General features: G+C 35.4%; 1 protein-coding gene across 1 annotated transcript in view; it reads right to left on the reverse strand.

Moving 5' to 3' along the window:
• LOC116884342 (ankyrin repeat and KH domain-containing protein 1-like) overlaps positions 1-22108 on the reverse strand; it is a 102434-nt gene that overhangs the window by 41492 nt on the left and 38834 nt on the right. The window contains 5 exon segments of the mRNA XM_032885474.1: positions 9343-9445; positions 10152-10295; positions 10914-11041; positions 12231-12318; positions 21229-21338. Coding sequence (XP_032741365.1) covers positions 9343-9445; positions 10152-10295; positions 10914-11041; positions 12231-12318; positions 21229-21338 — 573 coding nt within the window.

Below are 22108 nucleotides of genomic sequence, written 5' to 3' on the forward strand. Positions count from 1 at the left end.
AGTACAAAGTATTGTGTTTTTGAAGGGGCATTAAAGAAGTTGAGCACATAGATTAAAGAGAAAGAATTTTAGATATATTTCTTAACCCACCTGCTATCAGGTCATCAAGAGTGTCGGTAAGCGTCTGGGCTGGAGTTGCAACCATGAGTCCATCTGGCTCTTGAACTAACAGCCCCTGCTCATGTCCAGCAATCGCAATCTGAGGCTGTCCTACGATCTGCTGGTTACCTGATACTTTCTGAAGCACAAGAGAATTTGTCCCATTAGAACCTAAGTCACCGGAAAAGTTACTTTGTGGAGATGATAGAGGCTGGACTGGGACAAAATTAATTTGTTCTGCCGATGATGGAGACTGTTGCTTATCAATACCATGATCTTTAAATGAGACTGTATCAACTTGGGGCGATTCTGAAGAGTGGTCCTCTGGGAGACTGCCATCTTCTTCCCCTGCCATGAAGACTCCTCTGTGAGAGCACTGCTGGGGTGGAGACTCTGCGTCTCTCTGACCTTTGGTTTCCAAGTATTCTTTGGTAAATTGCTGCTGTGTTTTCATCTGTAATTGCCTTTCCACTTTCTGTAGTTCTTTCAGTATTTTCTTCTTCTTCTGGACTTGTTCTTCTCTGTTCTTTTTAAGTTCTTCTATCTTATCCTTGTTTAGAGGCTCACCTTGAATTAACTCCAATGACTTAAGCTGAGCTTTTTCAATAGCACTAATTCTTTGCCCCAGTTCATTCAGCTTGCCTTCAGTCTCTTCAACTATGCACTCCAAAGGCTGGTATGGGTGAAAAGGTGGCAGTAGGTCCTGATCTGCTACCTGCAGAGAACTGGACTTCTGCTTGATGCACCTAAGCACATGAAAATGTTTGAAAATGTGCCATGAGAGAGAGAGAGAGAGAGAGAGAGAGAGAGAGAGAGAGAGAGAGAGAGAGAGAGAAAGAGACACAGACAGAGACAAACAGACAGAGAGACAGAGAGAAAGAAGGAAATAAAACACACAAAAAACCCCAAATCCCCAGATTCCCCAAAACAAAAACACACAGGGGAAAAAAAAACTATATCCCTCCCCTCTCCCAGACTTCCTTCCCCAATTATAAGTAATGCTATAGAATGATTCAAAAGTCACATATTCACATTCAAAAGTGTGAAATAGATTAAACCTGTACTATCTCATCTGTTTTCACACAACATAAACTGCAATGTTTGAAAAACTCGAAAATTGAAAACTACACTTTTAAGTGTAGGAAGAATTTGGAAATTATGATAGTACAAAGAGAAAAGTAGGAATAAAAGAACCTCAGAATTTTGTTGATCACTGGACTTTTTAAATCTAGTTGAGTGTGCTAGTACATGCCTTTAATCACAGCACTCAGAGGCAGAGGCAGGCAGAGAGATCGCAGTTCCAGGACAGAATGTTCTATATAGTAAATTCTATAAAATTTATAATATTATAATTTAAATTTATAAAATATAAAATTCTGTAAATTATCCAGGACCACATAGTGAATATCTTGGTACAAGAAAACAACAAAGAAAAGAAAAAAAAAGTATCAATTTTAAACCAGACTCAAAATGGCATTTGGAATATTAATATTGGTTTAATTGTTCTTTCAGAACAATTCTTTTAGGAATGATTATACAAGTAAAGTTTACTCCATTAGAATAAAGTGGGCAAATATTTTTTGAAGTTGGCAAAGTTATATTCTTACATTAAAATACACTGTGAAATCGGTTTCTTAAGATAATGTCCTCTTTAGCTAGGCATGGAACCCATATGCTTGTAAAATACAGGGTAGAAGAATCAGGGATTAAGGGTGATACCCAGTTATATAGCTGAGTTTGAGGCTAGATTAAGCTACCAGGAACCTTGTTCTCAATAAAACAAAGATTTAACTTTAGTATCTTTGTAACTAAACACTATATTAAATTTATACCACAAAGGATAACTTAAACTAATTTTAAATAAACCTTACAAGTAACATCCACCTAAGAAACAATGAGTTATTAATAGGGATATTCCATATAGGAAAAACAGTAATATATTTTAAAAAGGAAACATTATTTAAAGTTATAAAATATATTTATTTCTCCCTTATAACAAGTCTGCTGAAAAGTATTAACAGTCCTAACCAAAGGGGATAAATAAAAATTTTAATATACTTGATTTGTTTGAGCAAATTCAAGGCTGAATCTTATTCAGGAAGAACTAGGACTACTTGTGGGGGAGAGGGACAAATTACTAATGCATCTAACAACGTAGATGAACTTCGAACCCCTGATAAGTGAAAGGATCCAGATACAAATTATAATATTGCAAAATTTCACTTAAAATAAAGTTTACAGAGAAAAGGCAAATATACAGAAGGAAGTAATGGCTTTGGGCGAGGCAATAAGAATAAGGTTCAAATGCAAAAAGATCTTTTGTGGGTAGTAAAACTAAGTGAGAACTGTATGGAGCAGTGGATGCCTGATATCCTAGCAACCAGGAGGCTGAAGCAAAAGAAAGGGACTCTGAGACCAGCCTGTGCTACCTAGTGAGACTGTTTCAATGTCACAAAAGTAACAATAATGAGGACTCCAGGAAACTTAATGATGATAAGTCTCACAGAAATTGGCCAGTTTAACAAAACATACTATACTACATATTTTAAAAAGAGTGAGCTTGACAGTTTAGTTTAAGCTATGTTTTTAAATTTTTATTTACTTATTTTATGTATATGGATGTTTTGCCTGTAAGTATGTCTATACATGCCAGAAGAGGGTGTTGAGTCCATTGGGACTCAAGTTATCAGAGCTTTTGAGCAGCTACATGGGCATTGGAGTTGAACCTGGTACCCAACAATTGCTCTATATCAGAGTCATCTCTCCAGTCCCCAATGAAGCTATAAAAACAAAACAAAACAAAACCAACCAACCAACCAACCAACCAAACAAACAAAAAAACTGGGTAAAACAGCTGATTATTCTGAATTGTAGTTAGCATATATAAAACATAGGTCATCATTTTAAGATCTGTTTGTTTGTTTTGTGTGAGACTGAGTCTCATTTGGCTGGCCATAAACTCACAATCCCAGGGCTCCAGTATCTTGAATGTTGGAGTTACAAGTATACATAATCACATTTAAAGTATTTTTTCCCCTAACAGTTTGCTTATTTATTTATTTAGGAAGTGGGAGAAAAAGAGAGAAAGGATGTGTGTGTGCTCACACGTCACAGAATATTGTGGAGGTCAGAGGACAACTTGCAGAGGTCAGTTTCCATCTACCACGTAGAATCAAATTTAGGCCATCAGGCTAGGAGACAAATGCCTTTTCCCTCTGAGCCACTTTGCCAGCCCCAACATAATATATTTTAAAAGAAAAACCATCTTCAAGTTTAAACCATTCTCAAGCTTACAATCATTCTCAAGACTTACACACTAAAAGAAAATAAATCAGAGATCTTAGAACTACGTGCCAGACCTGGTGGCACACATTTATAACACTAGGCCAACACAATTAAGACCATGTCTCTAAAAAAATTAAATAAAAAACTTTAGGTAGTTCAAATATATACATATATGTTTTATCTATGAAAACAATCCAAGGTTTCCCCCTGGATACTATTTTTGGCAAGGTCAGAAGACCACTTTCAGTATCACGATGCAATTATTTTCAGAGGCCTACTTACTTCTTAACACAAAATCTGAAAAGCACGTCATATTTAATTTCATATTCCTACTTGAACGAAGTGGTGGGAAAAGACTATTCTTTCTATCAGATTTGAGAGATTATTTGATTATTACTTTCATAAGACTTGACAGAAGCCAAACATTTTAACAATTAACAGGAAAGAAAAAGGTAAAACTGTCACAAAGAGCTATATAAATCCTTAGCACAACATAAGTAAAAAATTTCAGCTTCATGAATAAATGCAATGACATAAGCAGAATAAATATAAAGGAGTTTTCCTTAAAACTTTCCAAACATAGCTGCTCTTGTACTAGGACTAAGGCTGCCCAGATGACGATCCACAGTAAGAGAAGAATGCTAAGGACAGAAGGATAGAGTAAGGATATGCTCAACCATATTAGAAATAGTACAAGTGACATTTCATAGACCAGAGAGGTACAGAGAGAGCATTAAAGGGTAGGATGGGGCTGCTTTTTAGAGGACCTGGGTTCAGTTTCCACCAGCACCTGTTTTGGGTACCTCACAAACTGTCTGTAACACTAGTTCCAGACAGTCAACACCTCTTCTGGTGTTCATGGACATTGCATGCACATAGTAGACATAAATATAATCAGTGTACATGAATACACATTAAATTTAAAAATAATTTTTTATGTATAAAATGGGCCAGCAAAATGACACTGCTGCACATCTGACAACCTGAGGTGAATCTTGGGGCCTATGTGTTGGAAATAGAGAATCAACCTGTGCAAACTGTCCTTTGATTCCCATACATATACACATACATTAAAAAAAGAAAACATAAAAATTTAAAATGTAATACATAAAAAGTTTTTTTCCTTGAAATAGTCAATAGTTGAACTATCCAAAGTTAGAAACTTAGAACTATCTAGATAGGGACACATCAAAGCATTAACACAATTTATAGCTCAATAAACCAAGGGTGGTAAAAACAGAATGCCACCTGAAGCTATAGAAATACCAGCTAGTGAGTAGAAATATTGACAAGGGCTCATTGACAATAAAATTTTAATATGAAGTACTAAAAGATGCAGAAAATAAGATTTCCAAGTTCTTCAAACATTTCCCACTGTCAGATATATATTTCTGATATATATCAGATATATAAATGAAATATGTATCAGAAATATAAATCTGATATATATATCTGACAGTGAACACACACACAGAGAAGAATCTGTACATGGATATCATGCAGTTGACATGTCTAGTACAATTTAGAGTAGTCACCATCTCTTTTGGTTTGGTCTCTATCCTACATTTTTTTTTTCCTTCTAAGCTTTTCCCCCTTCCTAATAACAAAACTCAAAAAGTGTACATTAGGAACTGTGGTCTATAGCAGTTTAAAATCACATTTATTGTTGTTTTGTTGCTGGATATTAACTGAGGGTTTTGTGCATGACAGGTGAGCATTCTATCACTGAGTTATTATGTTCCCAGATCTTTTCCTTTTGTGGCAGTGTTGGAGAGGAATTTCAGGGTCTTGTGCATAGTAAATGTTTTACCATTGAGTTACATTCCCCCATCAATGATGTACATTAATTAACTTATTTATTTTTATGAATAATAGGTAAGTGAGGTATGCATCTGCTAAATATTTAACTCTCTACTGTGATGAACTTAACCCTATTATTTTTAAGTCTGTGTCAACTAATTAGTAAAATGTGCAATAAAAATATAAGATCAAAAGAAAATATTCGTTACCTACAGTTTTAACATGGAAATCTCTTAATTAAAATATCTAAAGATAGACCATCTGTGGTACACGGTAACAGATTCATCCAACCCATCTCTTTTTCTAAAAGCAATTATATGTAAAAGCACATTATTAGGTGAGCATGCATAAACTTACATAAGCATGATTACATGATTAAAAACTAGGAGTGATATTAGTAAAGTTTACAGAGCATTCCCCTTTAACTACAACATTGACAGGTTTTCCATAAAAATGTGAGCATTTGGGCTGGAGAGATGGCTCAGTAGTTAAGAACACTGACTGCTCTTCCAAAGGTCCTGAGTCCAATTCCCAGCAACCACATGGTGGCTCCATCTGTAATGGGATCCTATGCCCTCTTCTGGTGTGACTGAAGACAGCTGCAGTGTACTCATATAAAATAAAATCAATAAATTTTTAAAGATTGTGAGTATTCATGACACTGACTCTAATAAACAACACTGAAGGTGAGGTGGCACGTATTTTTCCTGTTTGGGAATTTCTACACACTCACTCACTCACACACAGAGTAGATGTGGACAGTAATGAAGACCTGAATCTGGCTCCTTAACACGCACATAAAAAGCTGTGTAAGCAAGCCTAGGCAGTAAGCTCACCAATGGGGGGACAGGAGTTATCACCGAGGCCACTGGTCAGCTAGACTAGTCAAATTGGTGAGCTCTAAACTCCGGGACTGGTCCTATCTCAAAATAATGATACAGGAAAAAAGTCTGACATCAACCTCTTCCCTCCTTTAATGCACACATGCACACACACACACAAAGAACAATAGTGAGCATTTTATAAGAACTTATAAGACAAATAATATGGACTTCAGACACGCTGGAAAAAAAATGAAAAGTAAAAATAATACAAAAAAATAAAACAGTAGAGTCATAAAGACAAGTAACTGGGTGATTAATTCAAACCTACATTTCGAGTCTGAAGGGGAAGTGACAAGTCAGAAGGAAGAGGCAATGAAGTACTATAAAGTTCTCAGAAAATAAAGTACTTCTCAAAAAGGTCTGAGCTATACAAAAAATATGTTGGGCTAAGGGTATACACTTCAGTTATAAAGTGTTTGCCTACTGTGTGTGAGATTCTGAATTCAATACTCAGTACCACAAAGAATAGGAAGAAAAATAAAATTCAAACTTACAGTGTTAGCTATTGAACCCAGGGCTTTCTAAATACTAGGGCAACCCAGCAATATGACCTCCAACCTTCCCCACCCCCACCCCCCACAAGATAAATAAGATGTAATTTTAAAAACTTAATACATCTTTGTGTTAAGATGGGATTTTATTTATATCTAAAATGAATATCCTTATACTTTTTTTTTTCAAAACAGATTCTTGTTACATAGTCCTAGTTAGGTTGGATCTTGCTATGTAGACTAAGCTGGCCTCAAACTCAGAGATCTACCTGCCTCTGCTTCCCAAGTGATGGAATAAAGACTTGTATTACTATACCCATCCCAAGTGACTTTTTCATTCTGAAAGATTTTACTTTTATGTGTACATGTGCCCATGCACGTCAAAAAGGGTACTGAATCTCTTAGAACTGTAGCTATAAGTACTTGTGAGCTGCCTAACACAGGTCTTGGGAACAAACTCTAGTTCTCTGGAAGAGTAGCAATCTTAACCATAAAGCTACTTCCCAGCCTTCAGGTGACTTAAAAACCAAAACAAAACAGAATTTAGAGGGACATATACTCTATGAAGAGTCTGATTTTATTTTTACTAACCTGATAGCTTAATCCAATAAATTATCACAATTTGATCCTTTATAATTATTAGGTAGCTAAGAGGAAATGCCTGTATTTAAATATAAATGTCAACTATTTTCCTTTCTTAATAATTTAGTAAAAAGTGTCTTTACAAGGTTAATTTTTATACCATTTAGTAAAATAGTAAACTAGAAAGGAGGAAATAAGTAGATTCCTAGTATAAGACAGTTTCTAAACAAAATCATTACTCATGAATACAAACATAAAGAAATCCCAAGGTTTTCTGATGCTTACATATTAGCTCAGTATTTAAAATGTTCTAATTCCTCTCTGAACTTTCGTCTAGATCATTTTTTGGTTATTTTGTGGTTTTGTGTAAAGTTTTTAAAATAATTACTTGTTTTATGTGCGTTGGTGCTTTGTCTGCATGTACATATATGTGAGGTATCAGATCTTAGAGTTACAGATGGTTGTGAGCTGCCATGTGGGTACTGGGAATTAAACACTTCTCTTAGGCCCCTTATGTGAACTTTTAAAAGTGCTTTCCCATTATATATTAAATTCTTACAGTCTTTTATAGGGTTTAGCCATTCAAACACAAAAACAGATCAGGTACATACAGGGAATGCGCCTGTAATCCCAGTACTTGGGAAGCACAGATATGAAGATAGTGGAGTTGTCTTACAATGAGATTCTATCTCAAACAAACCAGAAAAACAGAATCAGTAAAGTAGCCCAGAAGGCAAAGGCTGTTGCTGCAAGTCTGGTGACTTGAGTTTGATCCCTAGAACCTAAGTAAAGTTGGAAGGAGAGAACCCATTCCATAAAGTTGTCCTCTGACTTCCATATATTTACTGTGCACATGTATTCCCACACACATCTCATGCAAACACATGAATACAGTAATAATTTTTTTAATCTGAAAAAGCAAAAACAAAAACAGAGGTACTTTAAAATATTTTAGAAAAGGGCGTTAGCTGGTTACACTGTTCAGATTCCTTTAAAAATTATGTTTTTATCTGCTAAGATTAAAAATAGCAGGAAGCAAGGCATGGTGGCTACATTAACATACTTATTTAGTTTTCAACAGTCTTTTATTTACAATACACTAAATAAGATATCTTCCTAAAATTTTTTATGTTAAGCTCTTTGGACAGATGCTACTGGTCTTAAAAACCAGGGCCTCATGTATGCTATATAAATGTTTCAGTACTATCCAATAGTTCCAAATCTTATGTAGTTTATAGTAGCCTAGAAATTACTTCAGCAAACTCAGATATTACAACATAAAATTATCAAAAGAAGACACTTTATATCTACAAATGAAAAGATAGAAGAACTACACCAGAGCTAATAAGCTTGAATCCTTCAAACAGTGTATATGCCTATTAATAATTATTTGGGGTTCAAGCCTATAAACCTAGTACTCAGGAAGCTGAGGCAAGAGGACTGCCATAAGCTTGAATGAGGGTAGCCTAGGCTACATAGAAAGTTCCAGGTCAGATTGGATTAATTCATTAACAAGATGAATTTAATTCATTAAAAAAGTCATCTGGATTTTATTCATATATGTTTCGATAATTAATCATCCAAGTTCACAGGCTGATAATTATTTCTTCAGCTCACCCATTATATTCCAGCATTACATAAACTGAATGCAATTCCTCAACCTCTTTCTCATTAATTAAATTGATACTGTAAAGATTTACTAGGTAGCCAACACATTTATTATTAAACTACAGTTTGGCTAAAATATTGTCAAATACAAGATGGGTGTCATAGCAATACTCATCCTTCTATAACTAAGACAGAGGCAGAAAAGACTGCCACAGGATCAGGCCCAGCCTGGTGTAACTACTGAGTTCCGGGCCATCTTGATAAACAAAACAAGAGCTATCAGGTAGGAAAAAAAAAAGGTTTGGCAAAAGTTTTTGCCTTAGTATACTAAAAAGCTTAATTTATTTCTTAAGTAATTTTACTTTTGGCCAATGGAAAACTACATCTAATAGTATGTTAACAGGAAAACAGAAAGGCATTTTTCTGGTATATAGGACTTTCCTATTTTAAATATCCTCTCATAGTACTGACCTTTGTCAAAGTTATGTATCTCAATTAGACACAGGCACATTAAATATCTCTGTACTATTAAAGTAACTTTATTAACTAGTTGAAAAAATATCAGTTTTAAGGAAAATAATTCAACAACTAACCTTTTTGTACTCCTAAAAGGGCAGTAGACGTCTCCTGCGAAGTTCTGTCAGGTTCCTGGGGAGGCACAACCATGGCAAGTGTGTGTATGGGTACTCGTGGAACCTAAAACATCAACTCAGAAAAAAGTCACCTCAGATCACATAAGAAAATGAAGTTCCGTAAACAAAACACATATTGCTTTATGTTTTCTTCATATAAAGTAACATTCACCTCTTTCTTTTTTAGATTTATTTTATGTATATAAGTGTTTGCCTGAATATATGTATGCAAACCACATGTGAGCCTGGTGCTCCTGAAGTCAGAAGAAGGCACAGGAGCTCCAGAATTGGAGGTACAGATGATTGTGAACCACCATGAAGGTGCTGGGAACAGAAACTAGGTCCTCTGCAAGAGGACAAGTGCTCTTGACTGCTGAACCAACTCTCCCTCCCCCTTACTTTATTTATTAGAGCTTAAAATTTTTTCTTATGCCTTCACCAAAGAATAATTTCTGGGAATACTAAATAAAAAGATTGAAGACAATCTATGTGTTTGATGATTTAGGTTAAATAATATTATTATCACTTGCTCAAGTGAAAGCTTTACAGTCTGAATTATAGTGAGAAGTACAAATCACATACTCACTATGTACTGGCCAATTTACTCTTGTTCAAGTTTTATTTGAGTAAAAGAGAAAATAAAATTCCAACATATTTATTGGAGAAGACTATGAACTTCCAGGATAACTTAATAGAAAAGATCTACTGCTTTCATTAAACAAAAACTTTCAAAGAATACTTTTATCAAGAAATAGTCTATTTTACTCTACCTGAGATTCATCTTGTGACGGAGAGGTAAGTTGAGACACATCTGTGGTGGGAACCGACAGAACATTATTTGGATAATCCAACAGATAAGAAACAACATTAGTATGGCCACCTTTTGCAGCTTCAATAAGCATTGTTGATCCATCCTAAGAAAGAATTGGCCACAGTTAATTCTTTATAAATTTATTCTTAGACTCTGACAAAATTACTTAGTAAGTCGTATAAAAATCAAATGTATTTTTACTTTCAGGTTTTGAGACACAGTCCTGCTATTTAGCCCAAAACTTACTTTGGATTCAAGGTAATCCTGCTGTTTTGGCTATGCCACCACAGGCAGCTGAAATCTCATTAATAGTAGCAAATATTAAGCACTAAAAGCACTATCAAGCAAACCTTTAATAATAATATATCTTATTATTTGGTGGGGTTTGTTTGCTGGTTTATTTTTTCTTGATTCAGTCTCAGTATGTTTCCCATGCTGGCTTTGAACTGACATAGGTACTGCTTTGGCATTCCTACTAACAGTGTTATAGGCATATGCCACCATACTCAGCTGGAATTACTTATACACTATGCTAAACAGAATGCCTTGAGCTGAGTGTGGTTATGCATGCCTTCAATACCAGCTCCTGTTGAGGCAGAGGCAGGAGGATCTCTGGGAGTTTGAGACCAGTCTGGTCTACATAGTGAGGTGCAGAGACAGCCAGAATTACAGAGAAACACTGCTTCAAAAAAGCAAAAATGAAACAAAAAGAATGGAATACCTTAAGTCGATGAGTAGGGTCAGCTCCATGAGCCAAGAGTAGTTCAACCACTGCCAAATGGCCTCCTGCACATGCCAGTGACACTACTGTGTGATCATTATTGGCTGTAGCCCTATTCACATTGGCACCTTTAAAGAAAAACCATAATCTTAACAAAGGTAAAATCAAGCCAATTTACAATATTGTTTAAAGATTTTTCCAAGTATAATACAGATATAAAATAGTGTAATTCATAGGTGTATAGCTTGAAATTTTCACAAAGTGAACACACCTGTGTCACTAGAATCAGATCAAGAAATAGAACTTTATTCACAAACCAAAAGTCCCATCAAGTGACTCTAAACGATATCATGTAAAACAAAACAAAAACAACGTACTATTGTATTTTATTTAATCTTCAGCTAAACACAATCCCAGGTTGTATTAAAAAAATCTTTTTTAAGAAAGATAAGACAATATAATTAATGATCTTCTAGTACAACATGAGATTATTGTTTAATAATAAATTTAGACAATGCAATCATTTAGCAACTCCTACAACCTAGGAAGGCAGTCCTCAATGTGTTCCTATTCTTGGAAATTCTTATTATACTTTTGGCAGTTGTTGATGGGTATGACTAGGTCTTCTATTTAATTATACAAGCATAAGAGAACTCTAGAAGTTATCCACTTCATAATCACCCCCTCACACCAGCATCCATTAACTACCTATAGCTCTTAATCTTAAGGGGTTGGGCCTTGTAAGATTCACCATCCATGTTGGGATACCTATTGGTAGTGTCACTGTATAGGTCTTGTTTATGCAATTGTTTCAAGGAATATTTACTTATTTGAGATGGGATCTCACTGTGTAGCTCTGAATGGACTGGAACTTACAGGTCAGTCAGACTAAGCCAGCCAAAAACTCAAAGAGATCCATCTACTTGCTTCTGCCTGATGGAATAGGGTATGCATCAATCATCATAGCTATGCACAGGCCTTGAGATATAATTTTAAAAAGACTTTTGTATGCTGTTAATTCAATTGTATGACAAAGAGTATAGCATCTCTCACCTGCGTCTGCAGCAAAACTGCCTTGAATATGTTCAATGTTTCCTGGAGAAGAGCAGTTATTTACTTTTACCCTCTCCAGTTTTCAGGAACAATCATATACTGTCTGATGAAAAAACTCAAGACTAATGGAAAAATTTCAGTAATCATCTCACAAACTGTTGTTTACTACATACAATACATTGACAAAAGTCTGATTATTTTTACCACTGTTTTTCTCAGAAATGGAAGGCTTTTGGAAACAACCACTTTCTGAACTTGCTTTACCTTTGCTAATAAGAAACTGAACAGTGCACAAGTGACCAGCTCTTGCAGCTTTCATCAAAGGTGTTCTTCCACCCTCAGATTCATGTTCCTATTAAAGAGACAGAAAATAAATCAGTCAACTAAATATTTATTTTAAGAACTTAATACTAATGATATAAACAGTGAGGATTTGGTACTTAGTCATGTGGACACTTCAACTACTGACTTCAATTCCTCTAATGTACAGATTCATCTCAGTTACACTAGATAGCATGACCTATCATAGGCAAGTTTCAACCTTGCATACCCAACAATAACTTTTAAAGATAATAAAACTAATGTTTAGTTTGATTCCCAATAACTTAAATTTTCTAATTACAATAGGATTAAGAAGGTATTTTTCTTAACTATTCATGTGAACTGTTTGTGTGTGTTGGGGAGGAAGGGAGATAAGTTCCTAAGGAGATTTTTAAAATCCTGATTAGTTTATTAAAACCCATTAAAAATTCTACTAAAGGGTGAAAGGAGAGAATAAACTTCTGTAGTTGTCCTCTGACCTCCATATATGTAGTGGCATGCATGTACACACGTACACATGTACACACATGCACACACAATTAGGATTTCTACCAAAAGATGAAAACTGAACTAAAGAAAATCATAGTATTTTATGAGTAAAGGGGAACAAAAATATACCACTAGACAGAATATCTTAGAATAGAAACTAAACACTTGAAAAGTTAAAAGGCAAGATATAGTTTTAGCAGGAAGATCATTGTCCTTCTCTAGGAAGTTTGCCAGATACAAGAATGAGTAATGTGCATGTATGCATGCACATAATACACATAATAAATAAATGTTAAATTAAATAAATGTTAAAAAATTAAAGCAAAACAAATAACAATAATGGGGAAAAATCACCTATATACCTATTTCATTTTGTTGGCTTCATTTAAACTTAAAATGTATGGTTTAATAAACAAGGCTATGGGGGTTGGGGATTTAGCTCAGTGGTAGAGCACTTGCCTAGCAAGCGCAAGGCCCTGGGTTTGGTCCCCAGCTCCGAAAAAAAGAAAAAAGAAAAAAAAAAATAAACAAGGCTATGTAAATATTTATTATATGTAACATACCAGAACAGCTTTCAACAGAAATTCGTCAGCACTATAAACAGGTAATCAAATCAATCTTGAGCACAATATTTTTATTATTATTTGGCTTTATTGTGAGACAATCTCACACTATACCAAAGTTGGCCTTGAATTCATCTGTAGAGCCCAAATCAGCCTTGAGTTCGTAACAGTCCTCCTGCTGTAGCCCCCTTAATACTGGGATTGCAGAAATAACTCCCATGCCTAGCTTGAATATACTTTTTGATGTTATTAGTACTCAGTACTCACATCTGTTTTAAAAAAAAAGTTAACGCAATTTGTGACAATATTTATTGTATCCACTACTTTAATTTAAATAACAGCTCCTGTCACTGCTATTTTTCCTTCTTTTTAACTTGTCAGAAATACACATTTCCACTGCCACCTTACACTTCTTGCCATACATTACAAAACTGAATTTTATTTTCAACACTCCAGTTTCAGCTTTAAATGACCGTGCCACCTCAAGCTCACAGAGACCTACCACCTCTGTCCCCCAGTACTGGGATTCCCACTACGCCCAGCTACGAAAACATTCTTATATTTGAGCTGACTCACTTACCAACTAGACTTCTTCTACTTCATGTGTACTTTGCTTGTGATATTTAATCAAGACATTAATATGAGTAGAAGGTTGCTCAGTTAAATTTAAGATTCACTAAAAATAACTTTTAAGTTTGTACTTCCGGGAGTTCTTTTTTTTTTCTTTTTTTTTCTTTTTAAAGAATACCATGTATGGTAAGTAATACTAAGGAAATAAGCCACTAAAAATACAAATCCCATCACCAAGTATCATAATATTTTCAAACTGAAGAGGAGTTTCTTTGTCAGTCAACAAAGTTCTTTAATTTCTTAGCTTCAATTCAGATATCCCAATCAATTCTATATGGTGGCAGTTTGTAAGCATCAAAAGTCACTATCATCTAATCCTTGGCTTGAAACTGTGCTCTCCAAAATATTCTTCCTGTCCTCCCGTCTATTATCCTAAGAAAGGAAAAAGAACTTCTAGATCCTATCCTAAAAAAAGGAATCACATTTGTCTGTGAAGAACTTGTAGAAGACCTTCTCACTGGTACTTCAGGTGCATTTTCATGTAAAACAACTCTAACTATTAAAGACCATAATCTTATAAGCATAGGGTTTTTGCTTATTTTTTTTTTAAAGATTTATTTATTTTATGTACAGCATTCTGCCTGCATATGTGATTACAGGCCAGAAGAGGGCACCAGATCTCATTACAGATGGTTGTGAGCCACCATGTGGTTGCTGGGAATTGAACTCATGACCTCTGGAAGAGCAGTCTGTGCTCTTAACCACTGAGCCATCTCTCCAGCCCATTTTTGTTTATTTTTAAGACAAAGATGTAGTCCTAGCTGTTCTGGAACTTAAAATGTAGACGAGGCTAGCCTTGAATACCTGCCTCTGGCTCCAGAACTCTGGGATTAAAGGCTTGTGTCCCTATACCCCTATGAGTGGTTTTGTTTTTGAGATAGGATTACCACTATGTAGGCTTGGTTGGCTTAGAACTCTCTATATAGAATAGGCAGGTCTCTAACAGATCTACCTGAGTATAGTATTTTTTTAAGGACATGATAATAATCTTTCAATAAAATGTTAATAGAAATCTTAAAAGGAAGTAGTTATGCTAAATTATAGATATTCATGCCTTAGTGTCTAAAGAAAACTAAAGCTATAAGCAGGAGTAACATTTTAAAATATCTAACCAAGAATACTGAAGATGTCAAGAAGTGTAGGAAAACTCAAATACTATTTAAGATAATTAGTTATGTAGCTTCTCTTCTCTCATAAATAAATGTTTAGTGCTTTTTAGTCATTGCCTAGAGTCACTGGAATCTCCACCAAATAATTAAGGAATGTAGGCTTGTAAAGGGTTCACTTAGAGTAACTCCAAGTTCCTTCGTGATGGGGACACATGCATATCATGTAGATTTAGTAAGGAGGTATTTGAGATGATTATATGATTTGAAGGTGACTTTCAAGTACTCAATTTTTCTCCTGTTCCCTCCCATATTAATCCCAAATAACAGTAAACCAAATTCAAACAAATAATAAGTGCAAAGTATCTGTCATGGATCCTATTATGATGCTCTCCTATAAAAATAGAAATGAAACAAGAATCTAAGCTATTTCTGTTCAAATAACTTCAAGTGAACATGGGCTGTTTCAACTAAATGTCTGGGTATGGTTTGTACATGTCTATGTTCCCAGCATTCTAGAAATGCAGGGACAGGGATTTTTTTTTTTTTAAAACAGCAGCAAAAACCTACTCAAAACTCCATGCTGGCCCCAAGCTCTAGAGAGAAAGCAATTACTGTTGTTTTACTCATGTGGACATGTTGTAGACAGTCAAAACACCCTGTAAATATTTATGTTGAGAGACACAGAGATGGCTCAGTGGTTAAAAGGGCTTTTCAGACCTGAGTTCTCTTAGCACCTATATCAGGTCTGTAACTACAGCTCCAGGAGGTTTTGACAGCCTTCTTCTGGCCTCAGGTCACCTACGCACACAGCATACACATTTTACAAATAAACAAAAAACTCTACACTTATGTAGATTAGTGCTGCTAACCTACAAAATAGATTAGTGCTGTTCTGCCAGCTCTGGTTAAAGATGCTTCATTCTGATGTGGTTAATGTTACTGAAAAGTGCTAGAGTAAGTGACTCCTAAATGATATTCCTACCACTCTTTACACCAACCCCCAAGGTTCAGGGACTGTCACAGAAGAGGGAGTAGAAAGAATGTAAGAAGGAGGAAGGGGTAGAGTCTCATGGAATGCTGTCTTCTGGGGCATGACAAGACCATCACACTCATGAACTCAGAGCAGCTGTGCTTACCTGCATAAGACCTATACATGATTGAGTTGTCAACATTCCCTCACGGAAGGGGGAGGGGCAGTTAACAGTTGCTTGGGGGTAGGGCCTCACAAGGCCCCATCCCTCCTGGAGGACCTAGAGGCAGTTAGTGGTTGCTGGGTGAGGGAGAGACATTTTCTTCTGGTGTAGTTACTGGTAAGTTGCCCATACTCCCATAAATAACCTCACCTAAGCTCCTATGAGCAACCCTAGCTAAACTCACTGGGTCACAAAAAACAACAAAGCCCAAAGAAGTAGAAGGAGGATTCTTGGGAAGAAGGAAATCAGTGAAAAGTGAGAGAGACAAAAGAGAAGGTAATGAAAGGGAGAGTAAACATGACCAAAATACATTATACATGAGTGTGAAAATGTCATAATTAAACTCACTGTTGTATAAAACATATGCTAATAAAATAAAAATATCAGATAAGAAAGTTTTAGAAAGCCATACATTAAACACTGATCTGAATTTATTTTCTATATATAGTATTTTTAAAAATAATTTATTTTTATTTTATGTGCATTGGCATCTTGCCTACATGTATGTCTGAGAGGATGTCAAATTCCTTGGAACTAGGGGTTGGGGATTTAGCTCAGTGGTAGAGCGCTTGCCTAGCAAGCTCAAGGCCCTGGGTTCGGTCCCTAGCTCCGAAAAAAAGAAAAGAAAAAAAAAAATTTCCTTGGAACTAGAGTTACAGGCAGTTGTGAGCTGTCATGTGGGTGCTGGGTATTGAACCCTGGTTCTTTGGAAAAACAGCCCATCCTCTTAACTACTGAACCATCTCTCTTGCCTTCCTATGTATAATATTAATGCAAATAAACAAAGTATATTAGGTATAGATATATAATGACATGGATATAAAAATAAAGCTTCTATTCATTTAATATCTGCCAAGAATCGAAGAGCACCGCCCACTTCATGCTTCTGCCATAATGCTCTGCTCAAGCAAACTTGAAGCCTCAGGTGCCTCAGGTGTACTAGTTCTACCGACTGGACTAGATCACTCACAGACAGTGAAGGTAGTAACACCAGAGCTTCAAGGTAATCCTTATCTACTACATGGCAAGTTCAGGGAAAGCCTGGGTCACATGAGATCATCTCACAAAACAAGACAAAACACAAAACATGACCCAAGTTTACTATCTGTCAGCATTAGAAAAGGCACATTTATTACATTGTATTGTCTCCCTTTGGAATTCTTACTGACCACAGTAAAATTTACATGATAATAATAAAATAGTCTAGAAGACTATTACGTTTAGTATTACAAATAACAATAGTGGGGCAGATGTGGCTTTTTGTTTTGCTGATTCTGTTTTATTGGGCAGTCTCACAGAATAGCCCAGGTAAGATGTAATGTGGTGTGCACCTTGGATAGCTTGGAACTCTCTCAACAATCTCTCTGTCTCAGTCTCCAGAGCACTAGGGTTATCTGCATGAACCTAACTATGCATATCAAATCAGTGAGTTGACAAAATGATTAAAATTTAAATTACTTTTCCAGTGTTTAAAGTACAGAATTATAAGATGCCTCCCAAAGGTATTTCTTCCTTTTAGTAGACTAATTTAGAACAACAATGCAGGCAAATGAAATGCTTTACTGAACCACAAAATCCCATTAAATGAATGGGAAATTAATGTATTTAGTTCTAATATTCATATAAGTTGTTCACTATGGAATAAAATCCTTAAGTACAGAAACTCCCTATCAGTAGTATAGTACAGTATAATATAGTATAGTATACATCTTGAAATGACTGGCAGGCCAACAAACAAAAATGTAATATTTATCAAATTTATGTATTGCTCTTTGTCATACGCTATCTTAGTTATGTTGGAAAATTCATTTGAAAGAAATTCTACACAATGTATAGTTCCTTTATCTTAACAAGTACTGTTTTAGTGCTGAAATCAACATGCTACAATGAAGAGAAAAAATTATCATCACTAATAGTTTGAAACTATCAAATCAAAACATCTCTAAGTATGTTAGCTGGCATAACTTTGTCAGCTAAATATGAAGTGACTATCTCTTCAGACCTCTGGAAATTATGATTTAAAATAATCACCTATTAGTAAAAAATGTCTGAACTATAAAATGGTTGGACAATGGAAGCCTGGAAAATACTGACATAATAGTACATCAAAACTGAAGAAAAAAGGGGATGGAGAAGAAGACCTAGATAGAACAAACCAGGGAGAAAGGCAGGTTAGTACTTTAAAGCTCAAATCATACTATTACAAAACACCAAAACTTGGGGGCTGGAGAGATGGCTCAGTGGTTAAGAGCACTGACTGCTCTTCCAGAGGTCCTGAGTTCAATTTCCAGCAATCACATGGTGGCTCACAACCATCTGTAATGAGATCTGATGCCCTCTTCTGGTGTGTCTGACGACAGCTAGTGTACTCATAAACATTAAACAAATAATGTTAAAAAAAACTTTGCAAGTTCTCTATCTTTAAATTGAAACTAATAGTGAATAGGAACTAAAGGACTATGGTAAAAGAAGCCAAGTCATATATGCTTTAGTAAAGTATGCTACAAAGAAAAGAGTAACTATACCTGGTGACACAGACATGTAATTCTAGATATTTGGGAGGCTGAGGCAGAAGGATCTCAAGTTCAAGCCCTGTATGGGTCATAGAACATATACAAGGTTGGCCTGACCACTTAATGAGACCCTGACTCAAAATTTAAAAAAGTAAAGCTGGGTATATAGTTTAGTGGTATCATTTTAGCATGTAAATTAATCCTTAGTACTGGTATAGTAGGAGAGAGGTGAGAATAGTATAATATATTAAAATTCAGTTTTCTGGAGTATTCGAGGACAGAGCCTGGAATAATGTGACACCAAAGCATTTGGAATATATTTTTAAAAATCTTCCTGCATAGAAAATGGATTAGCAAGTACGAGACTCTTGGGCTTGTTTGCCGCCAAGGCTTACTTTCCAAGGTTGATTCCTAGAACCAACAGGATGGAACAAGAGAATGCCTCCTGCCAACGGTCCCGACTTGCAGAGATATGCTGCAGTGCACCTTCCCACAGAAAGAGACACACACACACACACACACACACACACACACACACACACACACACACACACACACACTGGTGTGGCCCCAGTGCTATGGGAACAGAGGCAGGAGATTGTTGGTGATTGGTAGCTGCCAGTTTAGCTCCAGATTTAGTGAAAGATTATCAAGAATTAGATAAAGAGTAAATAACTGACTTCCTCTTCAGGCCTCTGTACAGAAGTGATACATACAGCACGCATGCACACGCACAAAAATAAAGGAGGAAAAGAAAAATAACAGAAAGCATACTGAGATTTACTAAAATAAATCCCAATTATCTTGCAGAAATGTTAATTGATACAGCAGATCCTGGTTAGTACGAATGGATTCTAGGGTTGATAGTCGCCTTAACAGGGAAAGAGTCTGGTGTGCAGTCATAAGGATCAGAGTTCAGGTCCATAGCACCTACATATACGCCAGTTCTGTATGGTATGGCCTGCCTATTAGATTAGCACATGGGAGAGGAGAGACAGGAGAAGCCTCTTATAGACTAAACAAGTTCCTAAGTTTTCTAGGTTTAACTGAGAAACTTTACCTCAAGATAAGGGTGGAGAATGATGGAGGAAGATACCAACATCAACCTCTAGCCTCCATCCACACACCACCACCTAATATACAGTGGGCTGACAAGAAGGCTAAACAATTAAAAGTGCCTGTCACACAAACCTGATGACCTGAGTTCAATCTCTAGATCCCATGAGAGAACTGACACAGCAAAGGTATCCTTTGACCCTCACATGTGTTATGTGACACTTATACAACCGCATACATAATAATTAGTGAAAATTTAAAAATATATGTATTAGGAAAAAAAGGAATAAATGCTAATGGTACCGTGGCACCAGCCTATAATCCCAGTATGTAATAGGCTAAGAAGAGAACCTGGGATCTACATAAAATCAGGCCAGCCTTAAAACATAGCAAAACCCTGTCTCGACAAACAAAATGAATAACGGTTATCATTATAGCATTTACTATTAGTAGAAATGATAAGAGAATAACCATATTATACACTTAAATTTTATTCAATTATTTTTCAACAATATTCTCAGGTTTCTATTAGGAGATGTCTGTTATTGAGATGATTAAAAGGTATCTGTATTGGTTTATCAAAATAAATGAAACTACTGAAATTCTCTAGTTTCTAGCTATGTCTCATACATGTAGTATTATAACTATTAAATGTATTATTTATAATTTTCCATAGCTCTAAGCATTTTAATGCATATGAACTTGTCACATAATTTGATATTATGAAAAGCCAAATACAAAAGGACAGAAAAAGAGAATATGGTAATGTTGTTAGGAAGATGGTTAACAGGATTGACTTTGGTCTCCTTCTTTTGTTATACTGGTGGCTGGGCCTGGGGCTTTGCGCATGTCAGGCAGGCCCTCTTCAATCTTCAGAAATAACTCTGCTTCTAAATACAGCCTGAGAAAGTCAACCACCCAAAGCAAATTGACAAGTTATTTTATTCTGTGCATACATCGCTGTATTTTATGATATATGTAATAAACAGCACTTTAGAAAGTACAGATTAAATGAGGAAAGGATGAGAAACTAGGAAAAGAAATAGTATTTTCTATTAAACATATTTCAAATGCATTTAATACATTTAACAATTTACAGGTAACCAGAGGCTTATTTTACTCAGTTAAATTGTGTGTGTGTACGTGTGCAACCACATGTACACATGAGGTCTGAGGACAACTTCTGAGAGTTATCTTTTTCTAACATGTTGAGTCTGGGATTAAACTCAACTTGTAGGTCTTGACAGCAAGGCTTATATACCATACTACCAATCCCTATTTTACTCAAAATGTGTAAATTACTGATCATTAAAAATGTTTTCTAAGTGATAGATATGAATAAATATTAACATTCATGTATAAATATTTGAAATTTTAAAAAATCTTACTAAGTGGGCCCCTGCTTGAAGTAAAACATCTGCAACATCTGTATGTCCATTTTCACAAGCATAGGTTAGAGCTGTGTCTCCTGTTGCTGTGGTAGCATGCACATTAGCACCTAGAGAAAAAAAACATACATTTACCCTGAAGTTGAAGAATTACATTAGTCCAATTTTATAATAAGGTGAAACTGAAGAATTTAAAATATGAAAATACCACCAAAATATAGCTAAGTACTCCTATTTTCCCTTATTTCCTTTAAATATGTTTCATAATAGTGTTTTGCTTTACAACAAAGCAATAAACCCACTGATTTTAAAGCAGAGAAATTCGCCTGCATATCTCACAAAATATACCTTAAGTATTAGATACAAAAACAAAACATTTGAAAAGGAATTCTGAAACAGTTCTATGGATAATATGGTACAAATCAAGTAAATAATTACTTGATAAAAATGAAAATATTTTTCTCGTTAAAAAATACATTAATTATTTAAGTTAAATAAAAACCTCCCAGTTCTAAATTGGAAGTACAAACATGAATTTATGGCATTTCTTTTAAATATTTAAGAAAAATACGTATTTCTTTACCCTCTGAAAGGCCAAAGGACCTTAAATTAAAGCCCAGTAAGATAACTCTGCAGTGCTACCCAAGTCTAACAACATGTGTTTGATTGTTAGAATCTACAGGAAGAAAAGAATCTACAGAAGAAAAAAACTTACTTCACAAAGTTGTCCTCTGACCTCCACATCCACACTGTGGTGTACTTGTGGCCATACATGTACATGTATGCATGCACACATGGGTGCGCGCGCACACACACAAATACACTCATGTGTGTACATATACACAAGTATGCACACAAAGTAGTAGTAATTTAAACCACT

Source organism: Rattus rattus, chromosome 15 (assembly GCF_011064425.1).
Source record: "Rattus rattus isolate New Zealand chromosome 15, Rrattus_CSIRO_v1, whole genome shotgun sequence".
In the NCBI taxonomy this organism is placed as follows: domain Eukaryota; kingdom Metazoa; phylum Chordata; class Mammalia; order Rodentia; family Muridae; genus Rattus; species Rattus rattus.